The sequence below is a fragment of the Jaculus jaculus genome, chromosome 3 (assembly GCF_020740685.1).
Source record: "Jaculus jaculus isolate mJacJac1 chromosome 3, mJacJac1.mat.Y.cur, whole genome shotgun sequence".
NCBI classification, from domain to species: Eukaryota; Metazoa; Chordata; class Mammalia; order Rodentia; family Dipodidae; genus Jaculus; species Jaculus jaculus.
The window spans coordinates 6,122,327-6,149,933 of record NC_059104.1 but is presented as its reverse complement, the minus strand read 5'-3'; the positions used below and the strand labels follow the sequence as shown (position 1 = coordinate 6,149,933).

The window sequence follows — 27,607 nt, the reverse complement described above, 5'->3', positions numbered from 1 at the left end:
TGGAAGGGACCGGGCATGCTGTGGCGGCTCACTTTGGCAAGTTGGTTGGATTGAAAACTTCCTAGGGGGTCTGGAGAGATGTCTCAATGGTCAAAGGCACTTGCTTGAAAAGCCTGATAGCCTGGGTTTGATTCTCCAATATCTACATAAAGCCAGGTACACAAAGTGGCATATGCACCTGGAGTTCTTTTGCAGTGGCAAGAATGCCCAGCATGCCCATGCTCTCTTCTCTTTCTCCTTCTTTCCACTTCTTGCAAATAAAAATAAGCATAAGAAAACTCCAAGGGTATTGCTGGGCATGTCCACAGGATTGACTGGAGGGGGCAGGCCTGCTCTGGCCAAGCTCAAACACCTCCCTTGCCCTACCCCTGGTCCTCTCTGAAGTGTGCCAGCAAAAGAACAGTCTGTTGTCCAGCCATGAGGGACCTACCCTTCAACTATGAACCAAGGCCTGGAAAGATGGCTTAGCGGTTAAGGCGTTTGCCTGCAAAATGAAAAGACCCTGGTTCAATTCCCCAGGACCCACATAAGCCAGATGCACAAGGTGGTGCAAGTGTTTGGAGTTCATTTGCAACAGCTGAAGGCCCTGACATGCCCATTCTCTCCCTCTCTCTCTCTCTCTGTCTCTCTGTCTCTGTCTCTGTCTCTCTCTCTCTCTCTCTATACCTACCTACCTCTATCTCTCTCTCTCTCTCTCTCTCTCAAATAAACAAATGAATAAATAAAATATATTGTAGAAAACCACGAGCCAAATACACCCTCCTCCATGAAGTTGCCTTTGTCAGGCACCTGGTCACAGCAGTGAGAAAAGTGCCACACACTTGTCGTAATGACGGAGAACGCATGACGAACAGTAAAGACGGAGTAACGATGGTCATGGAAAACTGTCCACAGTGTCTTGACCAGAATAAAGAGACCCAGATTGATATTTGTCTTCTAAATACAAACATGACCGGGCGTGGTGGCGCACGCCTTTAATCCCAGCACTCAGGAGGCAGAGGTAGGAGGAGTTTGAGGCCACCCTGAGACTCCATAGTGAATTCCAAGTCAGCCTGGGCTAGAGTGAGACCCTACCTCGAAAAACCACCAAAAATAAATAAATAAATAAACAAATGCAAACGTGGCGCTGGCGGTGAGAACAGCCTTCCCGCTCCTGCACCCCCGCAGCAGAGTGCTTCTGAGTGCGGCAGCCCATCCCGTCCGGAGCCTGCTCTTCACTCTACACACAAAATGAACGCTCCAATTTCTCCCCCAACAGCCAGGCACCAAGAAGCAATTTGGAAAAAGAAATTCAAGAGAATTGCTAATACCTGAGGATAAAATCTATTTCCATCACATGAGACAATTTTCCAGTTATTTGCATTATTCAGTTGAATGTCTTGGGAATTTTGAACTTAGAGAATGAGGAAGAATAAACTGTCACCTCACTATACTGAGTTTGCCTTTTATCTCTCCACTAGCATTATCTACGTGGCTACCGTCATTGTATTACTAAATGAATAAAAAAATGCATTTAATCGTCGGGACAAAGGAAAGTAACATTATTACACCTAAGTTTTTAGTGCCCTTTTTAATTTTTCTTGGCCTGCAGGGGACAACATACTTGATAACATTTAAAAATTACTAGGGACATTGCTCCGTCTGCTTGGAAAGTGGTCTTAGTTCAGAGCCATGCACACTTGACACCTGCTTTTCAAGCTTCTGTTTCTGCGTCCGTGTGTCATCCGTCCCTGCGCTCGGGTCCTGGATGCCAATGGCTTCACAAAACAGCACCCTGAGCAGGAATGCGTGCCACGCCTGCAACGCAGCTCTCTCGGACCCAGCAGCAGGACCCAGAGGGCAAGCCCACCCTGGGAAACTCAGCCAGACCCTGTCACAGTACAAAAGCAAAGTTCCCCGAGGTGACACTGTCGAGAAGTCTGCAACGCGTGGGCAAGTCCAGCCAGCTCCTGGGTCTATGCTGATGTGTGGCTTACCGACTGGGACTCGGGACACTGGTCATCGGAGCAGAGAGGAAGGGGGAGAGGGACGCCGGGGAGTGGAAGGACAAGGGCTCCCCTGTGCGGTCAGACCGTCCCCACGCGCAGGAGGCCACCTGCGCTGCAGCATGGCTGCCATGGGTGTTCTTGCTGTTCCCAGACCAAGCTGCGGATGTGTCGGCTTGCTGGGCTCACGAGGCTGGTAAGAGGGTGCGCATCAGACAGATGACGGATGCTCCCACAAAGAGATCAGGCCTGAGAGCAAGCTGAAACACCCCACACCAGTGCCATCACCGTGAAGGACGACCCTTGGGGTCTTTTGAGAAGAGTGGAGGGTCAAGACCTACTAACACCATGGAAGGTATGTCACACTAGTACACCATGTAGCCTAAGGGCCAGGGGCCACAGGGACACTTGCACACAAATATTTATATGAATGAAGGTGGTGGTCTACAGAAGACAGAATGAGATTAGAAACTCTGCCCTTACATCAGTAGAGCTGGGCAGAACGGACCCTCGCTCAGTTAGGAGCACTTGGGTCCTGGGCAAGTGTGAGAGCCTGAACAGGCCCGGAGACCACTCTGAGTTCGAGCCTCAGGATCCACGTAAACAATGATTCAACAAAAGGAACAAAATCCCAGCCCGGCCCTGGCTCTGGCATTTGAATAATCCTTATTTTGCAGGTAGAGAACTGTTCACTGCAAACAAACTCTGTGAAGCATCAGCGGTGAGGGCCATGTGGATTTCCCGCCCAAAAAGCACTGCTCTGGTTGGTACAGTCACTTGAATTCAAACCACATTGGTACAGTGGAATTTTGAAACTTTCAGGGAGAAAAATCACACATAAAGTAGTAATGACTGGCTCAGTGTCCGCGGCTTCTAGAAAACATTATTAATTAGCTTCTGCTCTGCACAAGGTAGACTAGGGAAAAGGCGCAACAGGGTCCCACCCAGACCTCAGCCCTCAGCCCTTTCTTGCTATCATTTTCCTGAGCCACAAATAAGCACAAATGGGTGTGCTTAAAAACAAAATTGGTTTAATCTTATTTTCTGAGTTTCAAATGTTCTTCGTGGACGATGACAGGGCAGCTCTAAAACAGAAGTGTTCAGCAATGTGGCAATGTTGAAATGTCTTCATTCACACACTTCATATGTGTGTGTGTGTGTGTGTGTGTGTGTTTTAACAACACTAATAATGGATGTCAGCTGCTTGGCCACTTTCAGCACGTGAGGCAGCTACAGAGATGAGTGTGCAGGGCCAGGGGAGCAGATGGGCTTGGTACGCCCAGGGATGCCATCCACGAGGAGGACAGCCACAGCGTCCAATCTAACTATCACGTCTACATCATGTGTCACATGTCTTGCTCATAAAGCCTATGACCCTTGGAAGCCTGTGTGATGACAACCCCTGATGAAGCTGAGGGCCACAGGTGTCTGTGACGGGGAGTTCTGGAAAGTTACTGGCCCCACACTCGGAGTGAAACAGGTGTACAATGCGGTGCTTGCACACATCTACACAGGCGTGTGCACACGTGGGGTAGAGGCCGAATGGCCCCTGCCTGAAATGCTTCGGACCAGAGGCCTTGCACAGGCTGAAGGTGGTTTGGTTTGTTTTGTTTTGATTTTTTGCTTCTTGGAACATTTATATAGAGTTGTTATTATGTGAGAAGCTTTTTGTTGTTGATGATATTATTTTTTAAGGTAGGGTTTCACTCTAGGCTAGGCTGACTGGAATTCACTATGTAGTCTCAGGGTGGCCTCGAACTCATGCCGAGTGCTGGGATTAAGGGCATGTGCCACCACGCCCGGCCTATGTGAAGTTTTTAAAATCAGGGGCATTCAACCCACACTGCTGGTTCGGTGCTCTGGCTCTGCTCTGAGAGAGGAAAGAGTAGTGAGCATAAACAACCTCTGCCCCTCTTTTAAATTCAAGAGATGGTTAGGTCCATTAGATTATTCACGAACAGGTTTGTTTCTCAGAATATTATTTGCCACAACCCAGTCTCTAGATTTTTAAAGATTTCTGCTGAGAAAATTCTTCCTTTCTAGGTTTAAGATCTTGATTGTTAAATCTATGAAGAACTTCTTATTAGGTAAAAAACAAACCTCCATTCTTGCATGGTTTCATTAAAAATTTTTTCCTACTTATATACATCTAGGGATTTAGTACTACAGTGAGTCAGACTAATTTACTAAAGTGTGGACATTTTAGTCAACTAAAATAATAATTACCTCTATAAATGAGAGAGTCAGCGTTGACATGGGTTAAACTCTATGTAGGAAGGGAATTGTTTTTAAAATACACTGTTGACTATTTCAATAGTAATGACTAAAGTCATTTTTTAAAAAAAAGAATGATGTAATGGCTCTAAAGATAAAACATAATTCCCTATTGTCTAGATTAGTTTAACATAAGCACCCAGATTTTTAAAATTCAAACTTCCTGGTCAAGAGTGAGTGATAACATCTAATGAAAACAGCATGGATTATAAAGCAGCGTCCCTGAGGGGTTCTCACAGCAGGATCCATTCTCCACTTCTAATTTTCACGTCTTAATCACTGAAATATCTTTGCAGAGATATGGAAATGTCTGGTTAAGAAAAATGTTCGAGGGGAGGGAAGTACACACCCCACAAACCTCTGCAATGGTATTAATGGCCCAGTGATTACAGGGAAGTGATGATAACACCCACTCGGGAGAGGTTGAGCTAGGCAGTGGCCTTCTCCACTGACTGACCCCTGTCTCCTGGTGGCTCACGATACAGCCCCGCTAAGGGGGAAAGGGTTGCTCCCGTGGTGGGGCGGTTTAGATGGACGTGACATTATTTGCTTTGACCATGAAGAGACCAGCTGTGCCCCCTAGAAAGTGCCCCTGTCTAAATCTGCCCTACATGTGAGCCTTACTCCATTCATAGGACACGTTCTATACTCCAAGAATCTAGGGCAAGTTCCCACGTTTGCTTCAATTTAAAAAAAAAAAAAGAAAAAACAAAAAAACTTCATCTCCTGGTTTGCCACCAGGAACAACACAAGACTTCTTCACTAATGCGTAAATCTCACGTCTGAAGCAGTTTTCTTTTGGCAACACCACCTGGCCCCTCTGTCCTGGGACCAGTTATGCTCTTTCAGTAATGCCGACCCATCCCTTCATTCACTGGTCTGCCCGCCCACGTGCCCATCCAGCCAGCCACCCACCCACCCATCAACCTATCCTCGTCTGCCCACCCATCCATCGGCCTATCCGCCCGCCCGTCCACCAGCCCTTCCGTCCACCCATCCGTGGAACAGCGTGAGCTCTAGCATTTGACTCGAAATCTTGATGTCTCTATTTGTAGTTTTCTTTCAAATAACTCTATCTTAATAATGTTACCACTTAGCCCCTTTTGTGGAAGGGCTTAAAATTAATGCTAATATTATAAAACCAAACCAGCATAGTCATATCAAAGAAATGGGACTGACTGATCTAAAAGAAAAAGAAAGTTTAGAACAAGTAGCAAGGGCCTTTCCTAACAGCCCTTGCTTGTCTTGCTGTGTGACCCAGGTTACCCTTAGACGGGATCGAGAGAGTTCCAGGCCTCAGACTCCACGTGGCACTACAGCCAGCTTGCCCTGTTAGATCTTAGCTCCACTTCTGGGGACATGTGACGAAGTCAGTTGAGTGTTACACTATATGACCAGGCATCACCACGAACATCTCTGACGTAAATAAGAGTTTGTGATTGACACTGCCCGAGCTTCTTGACCATGGCTATGCAGACAATGCATGTGCTATGCATGTACACGTGCTTCTTGACCATGGCTATGCAGACAATGCGTGTGCTATGCATGTACACGTGAACCTTGACCATGGCTATGCAGACAATGCATGTGCTATGCATGTACATGTGAACCTTGACCATGTCTATGCAGACAATGTGTATGCTATGCATGTACACGTGCTTCTTGACCATGGCTATGCAGACAATGCACATACTTGCATGTACACATGCTTCTTGACCATGGCTATGCAGACAATGCGTGTGCTATGCATGTACATGTGAACCTTGACCATGTCTATGCAGACAATGTGTATGCTATGCATGTACACGTGCTTCTTGAACATGGCTATGCAGACAATGCACATACTTGCATGCACACATGCTTCTTGACCATGGCTATGCAGATAATGCTCTTACTTGCATGTACACGTGCTTCTTGAACATGGCTATGCAGACAATGCGTATACTATGCATGTACACATGCTTCTTGACCATGGCTGCACAGGCAGTATGCTTGTGCAGCCTCCTTTACCATGTATGCGCGACATCTGTCCCTTTACCACGGCTACGTATGTGCCTGCACATATGGACTCCATGCATTTGGGTACTATGCGTGTATCTATTGCTATGTATGTAACAAGTGCACACGCTCTGCCACCACTGCACAGGGCTGTGCACGCCCATGCACTCTTACCAGCACTGTGCATGCGTGGCCCAGCAGACGCGCGCACACGCTAACAATGGTGGCCCGGCGGTCTCACGGCCCAGAACCTTTCACAGCTATGTGGATGTGCTGAGCGCCTCCCAGTCTGCACGCAAGGCTCAAGCAACTCTGCTAGTGAGGTAAGAGAGTGAACCCAACACTTCCCCAAGAAAGCAGGCACCCACACGGACTTCAGAGTCTGAAGACCAATGTGTGCCTCTTAAGAACACAGAAGTCAGCTTTTTCAGAGTAATCTCTTTTTTAATGTGTCTGTGGCTCTCAGCTATTTTTTAAGTGTTTTATTTTGCTTTAAAATTTTATCTTCATGATGAATATTTAAAGGCTGTTAAGAAAGAAAGTTGTTCTTTTTTATGCCTGTGCGGGGCCTCCAGTATTGTTCAATTATTTATAAATCTAAGTGAACCTTTAACAAGCTATAAATACAGGGACTGGAGATATTAAGATGTGTTTTATGCAATAATGGGGACAGTTTTATTCTAAATCATTCCCAAATAACCTTTGTGCGAAGCAAGCCCTGCCAGTCTCACCTGCCCTCCCGTCTGCTTGCCATACATGCCTGGTCTTCCTTTCCTCAAGCTCGGCTCACTTTGAGGATCACTTACCCCGTCCTGTCTTCCCATTGGCACTTGCAGAACAAAGCACGGTGCTGCTAGGACTATGTCTCCCTAAGGTACTGAAGATAAGCTGTCACCATTTCCCAGGAGCTGCCTCTATTGTGGACAACATCTAGCCACACCAGCCTTCTCCTCCCCCACTGTCCCGCGGTCCGGGGAAATGCCCCGTGGCCATGTCTCCACTGCAGGCTCAGGTAAGCAGAGAGCTGAGCTGTCTACACGAACTTCACCAGCAGAGGCGTCCGCATAGGCAGGAAGGGCTCGATACCAACAGCCTTGGGAAGAAGGCGTCCAATAATCGCAGGAATGGACCAATGTTCCTCCCCAGCTCCTCCCAGGGCTAGGACCTCTCTGACATGCCTCGTTCTCTGAAATACTATTTATTTTGCCTAGGAAGCCACAGAAGCGATCGATAAAGGAGTGACTTCCTGCGCCCCGTGGAGCCCAAGCACCGCGGTGGGCGAAATGGAAAGTGGGCACCATGGCTGCAGGTGTGCCGAGGCTCCGCCCGCCTGTCTCTTGGGTCTAGCAAAGCACCGCCCAAGCTGCGGGAGTCGAGAACAAACCACACACGTAGGCGCATGCTGCTGGGCCGAGGGGGCCCCGGACAGAATAAGGTCAAAGGAACCGGAGAGGAGGGTGTGAGGTTGAAGCTACCCGGCAGACTGAGACTTGTCAGCTGCAGTTTCATGTAAGACGCCGCTGCCCCCTTGCTGAGCCTGTCCCCTCATGTGCTGCATGGCAGGGCAAAGCCCATGTGTGCCCTCGGCCCCTCACTTCCTGCTCCAGAGTGAACTTGTATTGGTTGGTGCCCCACAGGGAAATAGCCCACGAGATGAGTCTTTCCCCACAAGGACTCACATCAACCTTGTGAACAAGGGCGATCAAGATGCCCATTGGAAAGATGAAAAGACTGAGGTAGGAAAACACGTTGTGTCAGTTGTTCCCTGACACTCAAGAATGCCGGGCAGCGAGGCCCAGCCTCTCTGCCCCTATGCCAGCTCTCGGTGGGGTTTGTACACATTCTCTACGCACCCTACTGTGTGGTCCTGGTGGGTGTAGGTGGGCATTCCATGACAGCAAAATGGCTGTAGAAAAATATTAAAACGTCCTTTGCCTTGTACTTCATAAGGGATGCCACCCTAAATGTGTTATGGATCCTGTACTTAGTGTATGAGTTCTCACAACTGCACGACAGTCAACACAGGCTTTAGATGATGCCATCTTGTTTAATTTCTGGTTGGGAACAAAGTTGGATGTTTTTGCCTAACAGTTAATATTCATCTTATGGCTGGACATATAGTCACTTGCTATCTATTGTGACCTGCACAAGGACACAGAATCGTACATACAGTCGTGCCTGAATTTCCCAAGCCCGGTTACAGTGGTGAGACTCAGCCTGAGGCTGCGCAAGCTTGTAAGGAGGCCTGGGGGTAGTGAAGCGTAGAGGTGGAATCTGGGCTTACTCTGTGTGAGCCAAGCTCTGACTTAGCACCAGTGCGTGGAGAGGAAGCAGGGTACCGAGGGACAGTGGTCAGTGAAGGCCGGGCGGGTTGCACTGGAAGTGACGCACTCAGACTTGTTTTCCTTGATATTAAAGCATTGTTTCTCATACAAACAAATGCAGAGCAAAGACTTGAGCTACATTCTTCATCAGCTTGAAGATTTTTAGCTCTCAACACGCTCTTTTTGCTTAATTAATATTTGCTTGCCAAGGTGGCTCACAAAATGGATGGGGTGGTGACTCTGTATATTTCCTGTTTTAAAGTCTCACTAACATGGTTAGACAGGATTTTACTTGCTCTCTTGAGTTACAAAACAATGGGCTTGATAAAATCTGTTAATGTTTTCTTTTTGGAATAAAATTTGTTTACGTCCATCCTAAAAAAGAAAAGTATCAAGATGAGTTTAAATGCATCAACTCAGCCATTAGGTGCAAGGTTTGAGAAATAAATCCCTACCCCACGTCTGAGGACAGAGTAGTGCTGCTGCCAGGAAGCCGGGTGCTTACTGAGGGGAGCGCGGCTCTGCTATGTCTACCATCACGCATCATCAAGACCAGTCATGGGGCTGAGAGATGGCTTAGCAGTTAAGTGCTTGCCTGTGAAGCCTAAGGACCCCAGTTCAAGGCTTGATTCTCCAGGAACCACGTAAGGCAGATGCACAAGGTGGTGCATGCATCTAGAGTTCGTTTGCAGTGGCTGGAAGCCCTGGCACGCCCATTCTCTCTCTCTCCCTTTCTCTCTCTCTCCCCTTCCCTCCACCCCTCTTTCCCTCCCTCTCTTTCTCAGTCTGTCACTCTCAAATAAATAATAATAATAATAACAGTCAGTCATCAGGGCTGGAGAGATGGCTTAGCGGTTAAGGCATCTGCCTGCAAAGCGAAAGGACCCAGGTTCAGTACCCCAGTAACCACGTAAGGCAGATGCACAAGGGGGCGCATGCATCTGGAGTTTGTTTGCAGTGGCTGGAAGCCCTGGTGCACCCATTCTCTCTCTCTCTCCATACCTATTTCTGTATCTCTCAAATAAACAAATAAATAAATTAAATACTTTTTTAAAAAAGTCAGTCATCAAATAGTGCATTGTTACTGTGTTTTGGGTACCGTGCATTCTTACACATCCTAAAAGATGTCTTCCTGCCAAAGGGCACTGCAACTCTCCTTTGGGACTGACCTCTTTTCCAGGGAGAGCGGCTGCCGAGCAGTCAGCGCAGGTCAGCACGGCTCGCCACCCCCACCCCCAGCTCCCCAGCAGCAAGGGTGTCAAGAACAGCACAGGCTGGAAACACACCGCCACGTCCACGCATGCGCTCGGCCAACATCACAGAACACACTGTGCCGTCACGGCTGTTAGCAGTGTTGTTATCTGTGCGAGTGCCTTACTCCACCTTTGGGATTGTGCTCAAAGTAGAATATCCGCTGTTTTAAAAAAACCCAGCAAGCTCTCTGGAGGCTTCCAGGTTTGCATGCCCCTAGTACAGAAAATGCTGAGCCCCAGCCGCCACGCTAGTGAGAAGCCTGGGACGCAGGGGTCCTGCGGCCTGTCTCGGTGCTCGAGGGGACCGGCTCCAACAGGCACCGGTCAGCTCCCCAGAGAGTGCAGACTGACTCACAACCCTCAGAAAGGAGGATTCTGGACGACGCACAGTGTACAAGTGGCGACAGGATCAGTGTCGGGGGAGGTGGCGTGCCGAGTGGCTGTGGTCACTGTCACCGAACGAGGACCGTGAACAGAAGGGTACAGACTTTCACCAACCCAGCTCGTCCCTGCGGTGACTCTGCGTGGGTTCAAGCTGGATCGCAGCCACAGCACTGTCCTCAGGGCAGCGCAGGGCAGCACAGTGAGCTTGTTGGTTCGCCCTGCCCCGGGCTGACCCCCTGACAGACACATCCTAAAGCAGGGACAGACAGACAGACACTCAGAGACCACCACGGAAGTGTGTCCCGGTACAAACAGGAGGGCTCATTGGCTTTGTCAAAAATACATGGACGACATCAGAGCATACAGTGATCCCATACACAGAGGCATGACCAAAATAAGGACAGCTGTCTGAAATGGTGACTGTTTTTAACAGTTAAAATTGGGATATCATCAGAGGCAAAGGGCTTTTCAGAGAAATGTTCACAACACCCGACCCCCCCCCAATCTCTCTATCCCTTAATGATTAGGAGATTTTATTATGCAAATTAAACCCAAGGCTAATTACTGAAATAGGTCACTTGAAAAGTCAGTTCTAAGCATGAAGAAATCCCACGTATATCATTTTGCCACATGTCACAGTAAATCCTCATCTGGGAGGTGCATCAGTGAGGGGTCCAGCATGTGGCATTTCTCAATGGGACTCACTGTACACTCAGTGGGTTTCACACCTTTGATCCCAGCAAAGGCATGAAGGGAGGCAAAGGTAGGTGGATCACTGTGATTTCGAGGCCACCCTGAGACTACAAAGTGAACTCCAGGTCAGCCTAGGGTAGAGTAAGACCCTACCTCAAAAAAACCAAATAACAACAATAAAACCCATTGTTCAAATTAAAGACTGATATTTACATTAAAATTCAAGTTATGTGACAGCTATATTTTAAGTTGGATAACCCTAAAGGTCAAACTTTTAAAAGAATTCCTTTTAAAGAATTTAGAGGGCTGGAGAGATAGCTTCTCAGTTAAGGCACATACATGCCTGTGAAGCCTAAGCCCAGGTTCGATTCTCCAGGTCCCACGTAAGCCAGATGCACAAGGGGGCGCATGCGCCTGGAGGTCATTTGCAGCAGCTAGAGTCCCTGACATGCCAAATCTCTCTCTCTCTCTCTCTCTCTCTCTCTCTCTCTCTCTCTCTCTCTCCCTGTCTTTAATAAATAAATAAATAAATCTTCAAAAACAAAATACAACAAAAAACACTGAAGGTCAGGCATAATCGCTGAACTAGAAAAAGCAAACAAAAAGAAAAAAAAAAAGGAAGAATTTAGAGCAAACCTGTCGGCTTACAGGGAAGAGCCAGTGAGCATGAAGTATATTTGTACATCTGACCACCAGATGCCTTGGGTCCCTCAGGGACCTCCATTTTTAATCTGAACACCACCACCGAGAACTGACTTTCCTAGAAAGGGAATTAAAGTAACTTCCTCATTAAACTCAGGCAGCAGAACTAAGACTTAAGGTCCTGGGCTACTGGCCTAATCTTCCCCAAAGACTGCTCATCTGGAGGTGTGCCCAACCCCAGCAGGGTCCAGCGGACGTCCTCGCAGGGCCCGTCAAGCGCTCTCCCAAACCAGCTCTGCTCTTCTTCCTCCCAGGTAAGTGCAGACCAGAAACGCCTTCCAAGCAACTCAAACAGAAATATCATTTACTGTGTCAAAAGGAACCGCTGCTTCGAGTATTAAAAGCGCGTGTCTACATCAGAGTACTTCCTCTCATGCCACCTAGTCCCGTCATAAGAATGCGCTGATGGGGATGGCTCAGTGGTGAAGGTGCTTGCAAGCAAAGCCGAAGGACCCAGGTTTGCTTCCCCAAAACCCAGCAGCAAAGCCCGAGGCAGCAAGGTGGCGCATGTGTCTGGAGTTTGTCTACAACAGCTAGAGACCCTGGCGTGCCCATTCTCTTTCTCTTTGTAAAGAAATAAAGAAAAATCTCTTTTTTTTTTAAGAAAAAAAGGAATGCACTGATATAAAAATCCCCACCTTCGCTATTCTGCACAGTGTGAGTGTGACTGAGTGTGCACATGCGCATGTGCACACGTTTGTTTGACAGGAAAACTGGGGACATTTTCAAATCCCTTAATTGTGTCAACGCCTTGGGTTCAAAGCGAAGATACACTGTCACAGCTTTACGTTTTGTCCCCTCTTCCCACTTCCCTTCAAGGGAAACTTGCATATCCACGAGCTCTGGAACGTGGCTGAGATCAGCCTCTGCCCTCCCAAGTGTCTGAGCTCCGCTCTGCCTGGGCAGCGGGGAGCCGGGCTCCGTGAGGGCATCGCTGGGCTTCCAGCTGCTTACCATCCCACGGACCAGCTCAGCACCAGCAACATCCTCACAGTGCCTCGCTGCTGGCAGCCTGGTGGCCCCGGCTCTAGTTGACGGTTCTTCCTTTCTCGGTTCTTCCTTTCTCTATCATCTATTTGTTTACGTGTTTACTGAGAGGCTGGGTCTCACCATGTAGGCAAGGCTGATGGTGAACTTGAGATCTTCTTGCCTCTGCCTCCTGAATTATAGGTGTGTACTACCCAGCTCTACTTAAGATTCTTTTCATCTCAGACCACCTCACACTTTCACACTGTAAATCTTAGCTGTAAGTACAGTCTTGGAGGCCCGATCAGCCAGCCATCTGCAATGAACCTACTAATGTGGCATGGTGAATTCTCAAACTAAGAAAAGCTAGAGACGCCATGACTGAGCAGACGGATTAATATTGTAATTATAAATTAGGTACAAATCTCTTGTGCATTTTATAATTTATAAAGCAGTTATTAAACCCATACTACATTAAGCCAAGAGACATTGGCAAACGATTTGCATTTCTTGTCTGTTCTTTCAAATGAAAAGTTAACCTTTGGTCCTTCCTGGGATCATTCTTGCCATCACTGAGAACACAGGACTTACAAACCCCATTTTTCTTAAGTCCCAAGCTAAATAAAGAAGGACCTAGTGTAGTAGGCTGGCTTCCTTCCGCACAAACACCGCAGGGTCCCTTAGGGTAGCAGTCCTCTTTAGGAAGGGTCTGCTTACCTGGGGACAGTAGCTTTCCTAGTGAATACATCTGAGGACAGTTTCATTTCTTGTCCTTCGTGCCTTTACTCAAAAAAAAAAAAAAAACTTTGTATGTATGTATGTGTGTGTATACATGTACATGGTCAGGCTTCTAGAAGCATGAACTTTCCATTTATTTTACCTGATAGCTATTTTATTATTTTCAAGGATTTCCCTACATGTTACTACTTCACCTGCCTTGTTTCATCTCACCATGCTTTTATTTTCATTTTATGATAATAATTCCATTAAATACATCATGTACCACTTTCTCCTTTTCTTTATTGTTCTTTGACAGCTATCCTCTTCTCAATCAACTTCGAATTCCATCAGAAACAAGTTCTTGGGCTGAAGAGATGACTTAGCGGTTAAGGTGCTTGCCTGTGAAGCCTAAGGACTCAAGTTCAAGTCTCCGAGTCCCATGTAAGCCAGACGCACAATGATGCAAGCATGCAAGGTCGCACATGTGCACAAGGGGGCGCACACATCTGGAGTTCCACTGCCGTGGCTGGAGGCCCTAGTGTACTAATTCATTCTCTCTCTCTCACACACACACTAAAAAAAAGGCCAGTCTGCCATGACCTCACAGTGCCTGACACTACCTACACAAGACCATCATAAGAGGAGGAAAAGATCATGACATCAAAATAAAAGAGAAACTGATTGAGAGGAGGGGATATGATGGAGAATGGAGTTTCAAAGGGGAAAGTGGGGGGAGAGAGGGCATTACCGTGGGATATTGTTTACAGTCATGGAAGTCGTTAATAAAAAAAATAAGTAATAAAAATCAAAAAAAATTAAGGCCAGTCTGTTGGGCTTGCCTCAAGAAAAGAAGTTCTCAGTCTCTGTGGCATTTTGCAATAGACCAGATAATTGAGTATGTGGTCACCTTTGTTTTAATCACTGATGTGGTAAAAATACACAGTACAGAGCACTAGATAAATATTCAGTTAATTACTGTTCAGTGCTGTAAGGCGCAAATCACAGCTGGAGAAGCCAGACCTGCTTCTGACCACCAGGCAGGAGGGCACCTGGCCAGAGGCCAGCCACCTCCGCAGGAGCTGAGACCCAAGAGGACACTCCGAAAATTCAACACAGACCATAATGCCAGGGCAGGGAATGCAGCGCAGCGGTCAAGCACTTGCCAGCACACACAAGACCCTGCAACAATTAACCAAAACTTGCCCCAGAAAACAGAGAATAACTTGAAAACAAAACAAAACAAAAACCCTTTATACTGAATCACGGAAGCAGATTCCTCAGCGTCCCAAGCTTCACCGTGCACAGCCCACAACGCTGGAGACCGCTCCGCTGCCATCCTGTGTGGTGTGCCCACAGGAGATGTGTGTCGGGACAGGCACACGGTGGGACTCCCAGCCTCATATATATCCCAAAGCACACATATCACAGAATCCTGAAATAATGTGTGACGTTATCATAAAAATAATATGGGGGCTGGGCATGGCAGCACACACCTTTAATCCCAGCACTCAGGAGGCAGAAGTAGAAGGACTGCTTCAAGTTCGAGGCCACCCTGAGACTACAATAGTGAATTCTAGGTCAGCCTGGGCCACAGTGAGACCCTACCTCGAAAAATCAAAATAATTAATAACAACATGGGGTATTCTTCAGTGAGTAATCCCATATTTTATCTCATTCTGGACTTACCATGACCACTTTTAATGGCATTTGCCTGTGTGCTCCACCTTTCTTCTCAAGTGGCCCACCTCTCTGATGGTAACTTCTTAATGGTCTGTCACTAACACCTTGCTCACTATGGAGTCGCCTTCACTGGAACTGAACCCACGCTAAGTAGAGGAGAGATGGATGGTGGGTGGAGTGATGGATGTGTGGGTGGATGGATGGTTAAGGAAGAAAAAAGGCATCACACAGTCACCTATCAAAATCCCACCAATGGGCCTTAAGAATGGCTTTGTTAGAAGAGATGCTGGCTCCCTGCATGTAATCCATCTACTTCAACACTGTAAACACCCTAGGAGGGTTTTCCCTTCTCAGTATTTATATCTAATTAATATTGTGACTATAGGCTACCAAATTTAATTAAAGTTTCTTTGGGGGGGGGACAATTGTTCAGCAAAGATTCTCAAAGTATTTGCCATGGTATTTTTGAGGAAACAAAAATCAATACAAAACTACTTAGCTTATCCTAATTCCGACAAAATCAAGGAACAGAGCTCTACTTACATATGATGTAGTAATCTTTGTTCTTCTGAAATTCTAGACCCCAGAGATTCGGGCTGAACTCTTGAAACTTGATGGTGAACTTCACGTCTTGGTCTGGGCGGGCACAGTTGAGCAGAGGGGTGTTCTCTTTCTTAATGCTGCACCTGTCTGCTTGGTCCTTATCAACCATATAAACTTTATAATATTCATACTGGCCAACAGTTTTAGAGTCCACCTTGGGGCAAATAATATCCAATTTGTCTCCTATCTGTGGGTATAGTACCAGTCCTTGTCCAGGTAGAAATCTAAAAGCATAAAAGAAAAGCCATTGAGTTGAGCCTACTTAAACATGTTTAGGACAGTCATCAAATAGCAGACACTACGGAGAAACCCACACCACCACAACTCCAGACAGGCGTTCCGAATGACCAAAGGTGTCTTGGTTCAGGTCAGCATGGGACAAATATATATTTAAGAATTACACTTAGAAAGGAAACCACAAGGGGCTGGAGAGATGGCTTGGTGGTTAAGGTGCTTGCCTGAGAAGCCAAAGGACCCAGGATTGATTCCCCAGTACCCACACAGGCCAGATGCACAAGGTGGTGCATACATCTATAGAGTTTTTTTTTCACCCCCAGTGGCTGTTAGCCCTGGTGTGTCCATTCTCTCTCTCTCAAAAATTGAAAAAAAAAAATATATATGCCAATGAACTCCTTCCTTTAAACAGTTGGGTCAGGCAGCCTGCTGAAATTCGGTACCACCCTCCTCCCTGGTCACATTCCAGTCTCCTTTGTACCACTTTACAACTTTCCCGGGAGGTGAGTCAGACCTTCCCACCTGTTTGTTCTATTTTAACTGCTGGCAGCTCAGTTTATTGGGCATGCCACCGAGTGATCACATCGATCCCGGGAACAGTGCAGGCACTGAGGACTGTGGTCCTGCTTCTCTCCATGTGCTGTTGGTGTTAATTAACAGACAAGTTTCATCAGGAATGTTTCAAATTACTTATCATAATTAGCCAGTCACTGATCAAACAATGGGGTTTTTTATTACACAGAACAAAAGAAATGTCTTACAAACCCATAAAAGACAACCAGAAATAATTAGTGTTGTATTGATTCAGCTGCGAGATGAAGAGTCCTCTGCTTGCTAGGACAACAAGGACCCTCCTTGCTCTACAAATCTTCCGTTTTCCCCTCCCTTGAGATGTATTTGCTCCAGTTAATTCTTAGAAGCAAATCCTCAGAACTACGACCACTGAACCCCCCGCCCCCCCGCGCCTGCTCGCAGCTCAAAGCTTTCTTCTCCCTTTTCTTTCCAGCGGCCATGCTGCTGAAGGATCATCCCTAATGGGGAGTTTCTCTGAGAAACTGAAGCCAGAGTGTCCTGATGAACACCCTCCTTCAAGCGCTAACACCAACAGCACCCTTGAGACCCCAGGCCAGTGTGCTCCTGAACCTGCAGGCTCATTAAAATATTAAAACCCAGGCTGGAGAGGCAGCTTAGCAGTTAAGCGCTTGCCTGTGAAGCCTAAGGACCCCGGTTCGAGGCTGGATTCCCCAGGACCCACGTTAGCCAGATGCACAAGGGGGCGCACACATCTGGAGTTCATTTGCAGTGGCTGGAAGCCCTGGCACACCCATTCTCTCTCTCCCTCTATCTGCCTCTTTCTCTGTATGTCACTCTCAAATAAAGAAATAAAAATAAATAAAGGTGTGTGCCACCATGCCTGGCTCTCCTTTCATATGTATGTATGTGTGTGTATATAATATATATATATATTAAAACCCGGGGCTGGAGAGATGGCTTAGCGGTTAAGCACTTGCCTATAAAGCCTGAGGACCCCAGTTCGAGGCTCCATTCCCCAGGACCCACGTTAGCCAGATGCACAAGGGGCGCACGTATCTGGAGTTCGTTTGCAGTGGCTGGAGGCCCTGGAGCACCCATTCTCTCTCTCTCTCTCTCTCTCTCTCTCTCTCTCTGTCACTCTCAAATAAATAAACAAAACATTTTTTTTTCAAAAAAATATTAAAACCCCAGGACAGAGCCTCGCTTTCCAGCCCCTCCAATAGAAGCCCTCAGTGTTATTTACCCAGTGGCCCACCAGCCATGATGACTCCCGGGTCAGGATGCAGCCACAAATAAAGCAAGGGTGACAGAGGACCCCAAATTTCAAATCCACAGCGAGGTAACAAGATTTATGCCGGGGAGCAGCACTAGTTTTAGGAGAAGTGCGTTATGACGCATGGTTACAGAGAAACAGCACCTGAGGTTCTCCCATAGTCTCCCAGGGTCAACCAGCACTTTCCACAGCACAAAAACCTGAGTGTCACGTGTGGCGGTTGGTTTCCTTGCAGGAGTTGTGGCATGCCATTGCTCCCTGGCACGCTGGGGGTTTTTGTTCATCATCTTGTCTCCTTTAGCAAGAACATATGACATCGACGCATTTGAAAACAAAAGCGGTAAGCAGAAATTATCTAAGAGGAAATTCTACTGTGAGGCAGATCCTGAGATGAGTTTTTACTAGTGACAAATTTAGAACATCCATGTGTACATTGCTGAAGAATTCTCTAGAACTCTGGGCAAATGGAGATCATCACTTATTGAAGGCTTTTGTCGTGGTCCTTCAGGTCATTTCCACAGTTCCTGGAGGCTTTGTACACTCCAGTGCCCAAGGGCTGAAGGGTTTACTCAGCCCCTTGAAAGTCAGTCCACTCTCTCTAGGCAAGATCTTCTTGCTTGGTAAAACTCCACTGAGCATTTCATGAAGAGCTAAATCAGACTGTTTGTGGGTGAGGCTGTCAGTGCCACCCTTTCCTATCCCCACTTTCCACAGGGATCTGGATGTAGTCTGTGGTTACAAACCAGGAGAGGCCTCCTGGGAGCAGTATAATGAACTTCCATGACTGTTTCCACCCTGACCGCTTTTCCCTCTCACGCATATTCCCTGGCCTTGTAACAAGGAGCCCTTCCATGCTAACAAAAACCAAGAGCCAGTGCCAGCCTGGGGTCGCCCACTCCACCCTGAACACCTTCTGGGCTAGGTATGTTCTTTTCACAGCTGGCACGGAGGGCCACCACGTGAGTATGTGTGCTTTCCTAAATGCCAACAGCAGTCTCCAGCCAGCTCGGCTCTCTTCAGGTCACTTTCACATTCCCCACCTTCCCGGAGAATCGGTCAGGCCTTTCCTGACGACAAGGTGTGTCGTTTCCTCAGCTCTTTGAGGACATCGCACTGTACAGGCCCTAACTGCACCTGTGGGTGCCTAACCCTCCACACGACCCTTGTGCCACCAGTTTGGCTCCCTAAGCTCTTTCTTCCCTCAAAATCATCCCAGGACCCTGTGCCCTTCATGAAGACTTTATAAAAAACAACAGTTTAACGAAGGAGTCACCCAAGCTTCCCTTCTCCCCAGAGAGGCGTTCCACACGAGTCTCTCCAGTCACCAGCTCCAGTCACCGCTCTCTGGTGCCCAGACGCTGAGGGCAGGAACACCCAGGCCAGGCTGGAGCGCTAGTTCAGGGAGCGAAGCACTTGACTTGCAAGCTGAGGGCCTGAGTCCCCAGTGACCACATAACGAAATCGGGGGGGAGGGGTAGGGAATTAAATTTGAAAACATCTGGGTGTGATAATATACCCAGAGACAGGCCGGTCCCTGAGGCTCGCTGGCTGGCCATCCAGTCTGCTAGGTGAGCTCCAGGCTAATGAGAGACCCTGTTTCCAAACAGGTGGATGATGTACTTGAGTAACAATCCCTGAAGTTGTCCTCTGGCCTCCAGACACATGTGCACCTATACGCACGTGCACACATGCACGCACACACAAAAAAGAATCACCATGCTGCTGGGCGTGGCAGCGCACGCCTTCAATCCCAGCACTCGGGAGGCAGAGGTAGGAAGATCGCTGTGAGTTCGAGGCCACCCTGAGACTACATAGTGAATTCCAGGTCAGCCTGGGCTACAGTTAGACCCTACCTCAAAAAAAAAAAAAAAAATCACCACGCTTCAGATGATGTTTTCAGCATGTAAAAGTCACGTTAATGAATATCTTTGAATTCATCTTGCAAGTAAGCCGCACTTGCTTGATGGGACACTTAATCTCAGTGCATGCAGTCCAGCACTGTGGGCAGCTATCGGCTAGAGCAGAAGCGATGCGAGCTGGCCTGACTGAGGCCTTAGTACACATACACGTTACAGTCCTGACAAAGCAGCCAGCCCTAAAGCTTGCAAGAAGGCCGATTCTCCTTTTGGAACATACTGTGGTCCAAAAGCAAGGCAGGAAGTTTACCTTTTGCCTGTAAAAGTTGCTGTTCCAGGGCTGGAGTGATGGCTTAGAGGTTAAGGCACTTGCCTGCAAAGCCTAAAGACCCAGGTTCGATTCCCCAGTACCCACATAAACCGGATGCACAAGGTAGTGCATGCATCTGGAGTTCATGTGCAGTGGCTAGAGGCCCTGGTGTGCCCATTCTTTCTCTCTATCTGCCTCTCTGCCTCTCTCAAATAAATAAATATAGACAAGGAAAAAGATTTGTACCCAAGCCTTAAAAAAAGTTGCTGTTCCAAGAGTTCATTTGAAAATTCTTTCAAAATGCCTTTGTATGAAAATCCATAGAAAAGGCACCGGAGTGGCAGTTCGTTTGGAGACTATCTGGAAAGGTCAGCACACCAACCACAGACAGTGCTGGGCCGAAGAGCTTCACAGGCCCCCAGAACCTTCACCTTTCCAAGGCAACCAACAAGAATAATGTGACTTGATGATCCAACCTTTGGATTCGGTTGTCTTTTATGTGAGACGGGGCGTCATGAAGCCAAGACTGGCATAGAACTTGCTACGTAGTTGTGGCTGCCTTTGAACTCCTCGTTCTTCTGCCTCCACTCTCCAAGCACTGAGATTACAGGTGCGCCTAGCAAGCTGCCCATTCTGCGTCAGATGCTCTGAATTACATAAGAAGCCAGCTCCCCGAGGCAGGCAGGTCCCACCCAGGGGTTGCCGTAGGGTGACTCTGCGGAAGCAAACGCAAGCTCACTTTACAGACATTTAAGTCACACGAAGTTCAGAAGGAAGGCCGTGTTTCCTAGGAGGCAGGAACAAGGAGGGACCCGAGACAGGGTTTCCAGTGAGTGTCCGCAGGCAGGCTCTCAGTGTCGGCACCCCAACCAGGCCTCCTTACTCAAGGCACAAGACCGCTGCAGCTTGCAGCAAGGCCAGGCTTGTGCCCAGTCTCAGGACCTTCGTGGGTGCCACACACCCCTGTCCAGAAGACGAGGTGGAGATCCCAGAACGCGATGAGACGTGGCAAGGAAAAGCCCTTGCCTGAGCACTCCCCCGTCCTCCTGCCTCCCATCAGGGGCTAAATCTGATTTTGTGAAACACATGCCTCTCTCCACAAAGCTTTTCAAAGCTAAGCTATGAAGCGGAGGGAAAAATGGGAGAAAGTCAACACATACCCCGCCTTGCAAGTATCTCGCAGACCGCTCTGGGGTTCCAGCTGCCTACGGAGCACACACTGGCTGTGCCAAGCAGGGCAGCCTAAGGATCCAGCTCAGTGGTCACCACCGGGCAACTAACCCTGACCTGAGGAGCCCAAGTGCCAAAGGGCAAGGAAGAGACAGGCCAACCACATGAGCTCTGTGCTTCATATAATACTGCGTATAGACCCCAGAAAAATCTCAGTCAACAGGATGCTTTGTTCTCAGAACACAATTAAACCAACACATCATAATCACTTCAGTGAGCAGAGGCCTACGTGCAATGCTATGGGGCTTGGTTTTCTTGAGAGTGCGCAAATGCTCACGGGTCAGATCTACATCGGCATCATAAATATCTGTTGATATTCAACAATGCGCTTATCATCAGCTAACTCCTGAAGTGTCTTTTTTAAAATGACGGTGATGAGCCCTGGATAATTTTAAGTTCCCACCTGGTTATTCACAGCAGATGTCAAACTCGGATTTCTTGTGGCATATTCCAGGAAGATTTATTTTGTAACCAAAACAACATAGAAACCCTCCAAGTTGTAACTCATGTGTGGTGGTTTGAGTCACATGTTCTCCACAAACACATGTGTTTTTGAGATCCTCAGCTGGTGGAAATTTGATAGGTAGAGCCGTGCTGAAGGAGGAGTGTTGCTGGGGGCAGCTTAGGGGTGTTGTAGCCAGCTCCCCCTTGTCAGAGCTGCGCTCACTCTCGTGCAGTGGCAGACATCGGGATGCCCAGCCTCTGCTCATGCCATGCTTTCTCCTGCCATCATGACGCCTCCTGTCGGGACTGTAAGCCAAAATAAAGACTTTCCTCCCATCAGCTGCTTCTGGTTGGGTGTTTTATCCCAACAACAAGAAGGTGACCACACAACGCCATAGGAGAGGTTGTTCTCGTTAAACTCCGCTTTAAAAAAGAGCAGTTAGGGGGAGGTGCCATTTAATAAAGTCTGCTAATTTCCATCCAAACAAAAAGCAGAAGCAAGCTAGGCCTGTGCCTCTCTGGGCCTGGCGAGTGAGTCCCGCACTGTGCTCTCTGCCTGGGAGCGGAAGTGTGGGCTCCTCTGCAACCCCCAACGGCATTCCCAGCCCCATGGCCCTTCTCTGGGGAGTGCTGGGCAGAAGTTGGCAACTCCACTGGTTTTCCCCAGTGACTCATTTCCAACAGACAATAGATGCCATGACATGAAATCAGATATGGAGACAATAGGATGGGGGGGGTGGAAACTCTGAAGTGGGGTTTCCAAAGCCGACATGCCCAAAGTAAAATAACTTTCAGTGCTGGGGAGATGGCTGAATGGTTAAGGTGCGTGCCTGCTAAGCCTACAGACCCAGGTTTGATTCCCTGGGACCCATGTAAGACAGATGCACAAGGTGGCATATACATCTGGAGTTCATTAGCAGTGCCCGGAGGCCCTGGCACACCCATCCTATCTGCCTCTTCTCTCTCTCTCCCCAATAAATAAAATACTTTTAAAAAATCAATATTAGAATCTACTTTGACCCGTGGATTACCTATAAATTTAATTCAAATTTGAAAAAGTATATTGACTCTAACAAAGTATTCCACGTGGAGTACTGTGGTTGATAACACTAATGATCTAAATTAGGCATTAATATTTAGTAATCTAAATTAGATCTTGAATAATTTAAATTAAGACATCTCAACTTCATATTCCTAATTGTAAAAACTTCTATTACCATTATGTGACACAATATTCTTTAATGCTAATAGCTGGGACCACAGCAGAATTAATGAGGAGCAGAGCAGAAAGTTCTAACCACGTGAGAACCCCGGCTGGCTTCAGGCACGGGTCTAACCGTGGAGAGCACAGCCCCGAGGCTAGGAGTTCAGAGGCTACACACTGATTTCTGAGGACAAGGCAGACCACCGGGCAATGTGATGTTGAGTCTGAAACTTCCTGGTGACCAGCACTGCATCAGTAGCTGACTGGAGTGAAGTGGAGGTAATGGTGGCTTATACCTACTTCTGAACTTTGCCCAGAGCAACAGGAAGGTTCAGGAGAAGCCCAGGGGTGAGGTGCTTAGGGGTTGGGCTGTGTACCCAAAACTGCACTCCCCTGTCCTCCTTCCCCCACCCCCAGCCACTCCTGCCTTTCTTCTGACCATCCTCCATGAACCTGGCCCTAGTCCATGAACAGAAGTATAGTCAGCTCATGACTTCGTATGTGTTCAGGTTGGCAAAACATTCAGGCCAACTTAAAAGATGTTCAGATCACTGAGTGGCCACCAGATGCTGATATAGTCTGTCAAAAGACAGGAGAAAGGCAGCTTGTTCTTGTCACAGAAGTCACAGACAGAGGTAAATAAATGGTCAAGAATGTGGCAGAGGTACCATGTTAGCATGGGCAAGTCAGTACATGGCAAGCTGACAAAGAACAGAGACGAGCAGGACAAGATACACACAGGAAGGACCAGCTTCTGCTTGCCAAGAAAGGGGTCAGGTAAAGCCCTCCAGACAGGAGCGTGGCGCTTCCTGGAAGCTCACAGCAACCATTTCTCTTTACACGGTGGCCACTTGGGATCAGCTGCTGCCCTTAACCGGAGCCACACACAGAAGTCTACTTAAATAAACTATGTCACAGTTCTGCGTGACTAGGGTGGGTACCAAGCACGTAAGGCACGTGGCCATGGAGCTTGTGCATTACCAGGCAACAAGGCCACAGCCATGTGCCAGCAGAATGGGTGAGGGGCAGCCCGCACCGTATGCCTTTCTATCTGCAGAAAACTGCCAAGCAAGGACTCCTAAATGACCATACAGTATGCCTCCCTCAGAACTCTCCTTTCACTTGAAATTACTTTAGAGCCGGGTGTGGTGGTGCACGCCTTTAATCCCAGCACTCGGGAGGCAGAGGTAGGAAGATAGTTATGAGTTCGAGGTCACCCTGAGACTACATAGTGAATTCAAGGTTAGCCTGGACTAGAGCAAAACCCTACCTTGAGAAACAAAAACAACAACAACAAAAAAAAAAAAAAAGTTACATTAGAGGAACTGAAGAGATTGCTCAGTGGATAAGGGACTTGCCTTTAAACCAAAGGACCCAGGTTGGATTCCCCAGAACCCACAAAAGCCAGATGCACAAGGTGGCACATGTGTCTGGAGTTCATTTGCAGTGGCTGAAGTCCCTGGCCTGCTCATTTTCTCTATCTATCCCCGCTCCCTCTCAAATAAATAAAAATTTAAAAATGTGAAAATTACATTTAGATCACGGTCACACATCTGGTGATGGCATTTCAGTCAGTGATGAACTGCACACAGGAAGACAGCCCTGTAAGCTGCAGACCACCTCCTGATATCACGGCCATCTGGGTCTGGGCAGGGACATGATACAGCGTCCACATGATGACAAAATTCCCTATACCACTCTCCAGAAGATGCTCCTGTCCTCAGGCAACACAGGACTGTATAGGATCACTGTTCACAGGTGGCTGACGACACATGAGAACAGACATGTAGATAAAACCCGCGGGGTACCACCATGCTGGCCCAACAGAGATGAACGCAAACGGATGTCCCACCACTGCCTTTACCTGCAACCTGTGGGGCTGGGTGGGGCGTGCCAGGGGTGATTTTTACCTGCCCATGGGCTTCGAAATTCTCTGTGGTAAACAATGGTTTTGGTTTTTCAAGGTAGGGTCTGTCTCACTCTAGCCCAGGCTGACATGGAATTAACTATGTAGTCTTAGGGAGGCCTCGAATTCACAGTGATCCTCCTACCTCTGCCTCCTGAGTGCTGGGATTAAAGGGCATGCGCCACCACGCCCGGCACTTGACATCATTTTTTTTATTTCTTTTGTTCATTTTTATTTATTTATTTAAGAGTGACAGAGAGAGAGAGAATGGACATCATTTTTTGATGCATGGCTTCAAAAGCTAAACACGCTGGGCCTGGTGGTATAGGCCTGAAATCCCAGCTACTCATGAGGTTAAGGCAGGAAAAGCTTCCAGCTCATGACCTGCCTGGGCTACAGAGTGAGTTCAAGACCAGTCTGGGCAATTTAGTGAAACCTCATCTGAAAAAGTAAAAGTTGGGCATGGTGGTGCACATCCTTAATCCCAGCACTTGGGAGGAAGAGGTAGGAGGACCAGTGTGAGTTCAAGGCCAGCCTGTGACTACAAAGTGAGTTCCAGGTCAGCCTAGGCTAGAGTGAAACCCTACCTGAAAAACAAAATAGTGAAGAGAGAGCTGGAGAGATTGCTCAGGGTTAGACAGCTTGCCAAACATATGTGAAGGCCCTGGGTTCAATGATTGGGACTATTAAAAACAAAACAATAAAAAACCCTAAACTATGCCACTTTTTGAACAAACTTCCATAACTCTGATATTTAAAATAAGTATTCAAAATGTTTAAGGCTTATAGACTTTTTTTTAAGTTCCTGATGTAATTCCTTAGAAAGCAAATAAATGAAATGATTGTAATCTGAACTGTGGTCTACGTAATAAAATAAGTCCCCAAGTCCACAAAAGCTACAATAACATATGTGTTTATTCAAACAAATGAAGAATGCGGGTTAGATAGCATTTAGGCTTAATCACTGAACTGTACAAATCTGGAAGTTGGCTGACATTTTAAGGAACTCAAAGCCCTAACTTTACAAACAGGCTCACCCTGGAAGGCAGCACGTCCAGAATCACATGATAAAGAAGGCTATTCCCAAAGCAGCATTCTCCAGTAAGCACACTTACTTTGGAAAACGTACTTTCTCTACAACGTGATTTTATCGCTGTTTTAAGTTGGTGGTGGGCACGAGGAGGGGCGCGAAGCCACTGTGGAGACCCTGAGCTCCGTGGACTCACAGCAGTTCAGCTGGAACTGGCCGGTCTGTTCTAGGAGCCTTGACTCTGGGCCAACCTAAGCTCGGACGGGCACACCTAGCTTCTGTGTGGGCTGGGGTAGCAGTCCAGGGCAGATGGAGATTCCTTTCTGCAGTGACTCGGCAACATGAGGATGTGGAGTTTCCATACACAGTTGGGATATTCGGTCTGGCATGGCTTCCAGGTAAAGCTAGAGGGCAAAAGCAGATTAACAATATGCCAGAAATGCCCCACACAGAAGAGTTTCATAATCAAATGGATAAGACCTAGGTGGTATCTTCCATAAGAACAACTTGAAAACACTGTTTTCTGTTTTGGTGGAAAGCACTTTACTGCCCCCTTTTGCACTTTAACATCAGAACAAGTTTCGACACAGACTTCTTCTGAAACCCGAGAAACGGCGGGGTATAGCTCTGCAGTATCAGGGTCACGGAGAGCTGTGTTACCAGATACCCCTGCTTAGAGGAGCAGGTAATTACCTTGAAACTTCCAGCAAGAGCACCACTATCTTCGCCGTGGCCTCGGCCCTCCACGAAGTAAGGTAGTCATGGGAGGCACTGACTGACCTTCTCTGCTTTAATTCGAATGTGGATGTGCGTTGGAACAGCGGCCTGTTCTCACAGGCGCCCCTTCTTCCCCAGCACTCTCAAACAAATACTGGGCGCAACACGACCCCGATTTATTCATGGATAAGAAAAGGGGCCTAGGAGCGGGCTGTACAATTGGGGACCATTAAAGTGCTTTAAATGCAAGGGCGAGGAGGGGAGTGTACATTTCAAACTTCACACCAACCACAAGCAAAACCTTCCGAGGCCCGAAAGATGAGAAGCCCAGGCATTCAAAGGCCTGGCGAGCCCACAGGCACACCGACCAGTTCAGCAACTCTCCCAGGTGAGGAGCGTCTGGGAGCACACTTGGGGAGAGAAGAGAATCAGAAGAAGAAAGAATCAAAAGAATCAGAATTCTCTGAGCAAAAGTTTCATTGATCAAATTCCGATTTGCAGCACAGAAGATCCACTTATGACCTCTAACTTGCATCTGGCAATCTTGGTGTGGGGGTGGGGGGAGGAGAAGGACAGACATTCTTATTTTAACTTATCTGTTTTCTTCTGTCATTCTACAATTACCTATGAGTGAAAATAATATTGAATTTCACAGCTTACAGTTAGGAACAATTGAATGAAAACTGACACCCTTTGATGTTAATCTTGTTCTTTCTTTTTTTTAATTTGTGATATAATGCTCCCAAACACTAGGGGTTAAATAAGTTTCATTTTTAAATGCACAAGGATTATATTCTGTTTAAGCTTTTCACTTTTTTTTTCAGGAAAATACAAGTATTTTATTATGTCTCTATTCATGCTCTAATTTTTTCTGTCATAAACACCTCCAATTCATAAGGGGGCATGCCTGTAACAAGCTGAAGTTGGAAATGCATTTTCGACTTGAATATTAATCATCTCCGAGTCAGATTTTAGCTGTGAGATATGCAGGCACCATTGCTGTCTCTTCACAAATCAAGGCTATTTAAATCAGCTATGAAAAAACTTTAAAGTCTTTATTTTTATAACTGACTGAAGCCAATACTATACCCTCTCCTCCAATTAAAGTAAGAATTCTCCACACAGGATGTGGCCAGCTAAGGTGCGGGCTGGGGGTCGAGGCACGCCGAGAGCGACAGGCCAGGCTCCAGGATGGAAACTAGGATTTCGTCACCCCAGAGACCAGACACACTGCTGCTTTCCCAACTGTAACTTGTCTGCACCTGTACGGTCACGTCCCCGGCCGTG

The 27,607-nt window shown here is 47.4% G+C and overlaps 1 protein-coding gene across 2 annotated transcripts in view; it reads right to left on the bottom strand.

Annotated features, from left to right (window-relative positions):
• Positions 1-27,607, bottom strand: part of Efnb2 (ephrin B2) — a 49,790-nt gene that overhangs the window by 9,756 nt on the left and 12,427 nt on the right. For both annotated transcript variants that reach the window (XM_045145790.1, XM_004663400.2), the window contains exon 2: positions 15,523-15,806. In XM_045145790.1, coding sequence (XP_045001725.1) covers positions 15,523-15,806 — 284 coding nt within the window. The remainder of the gene's footprint in view (positions 1-15,522; positions 15,807-27,607) is intronic.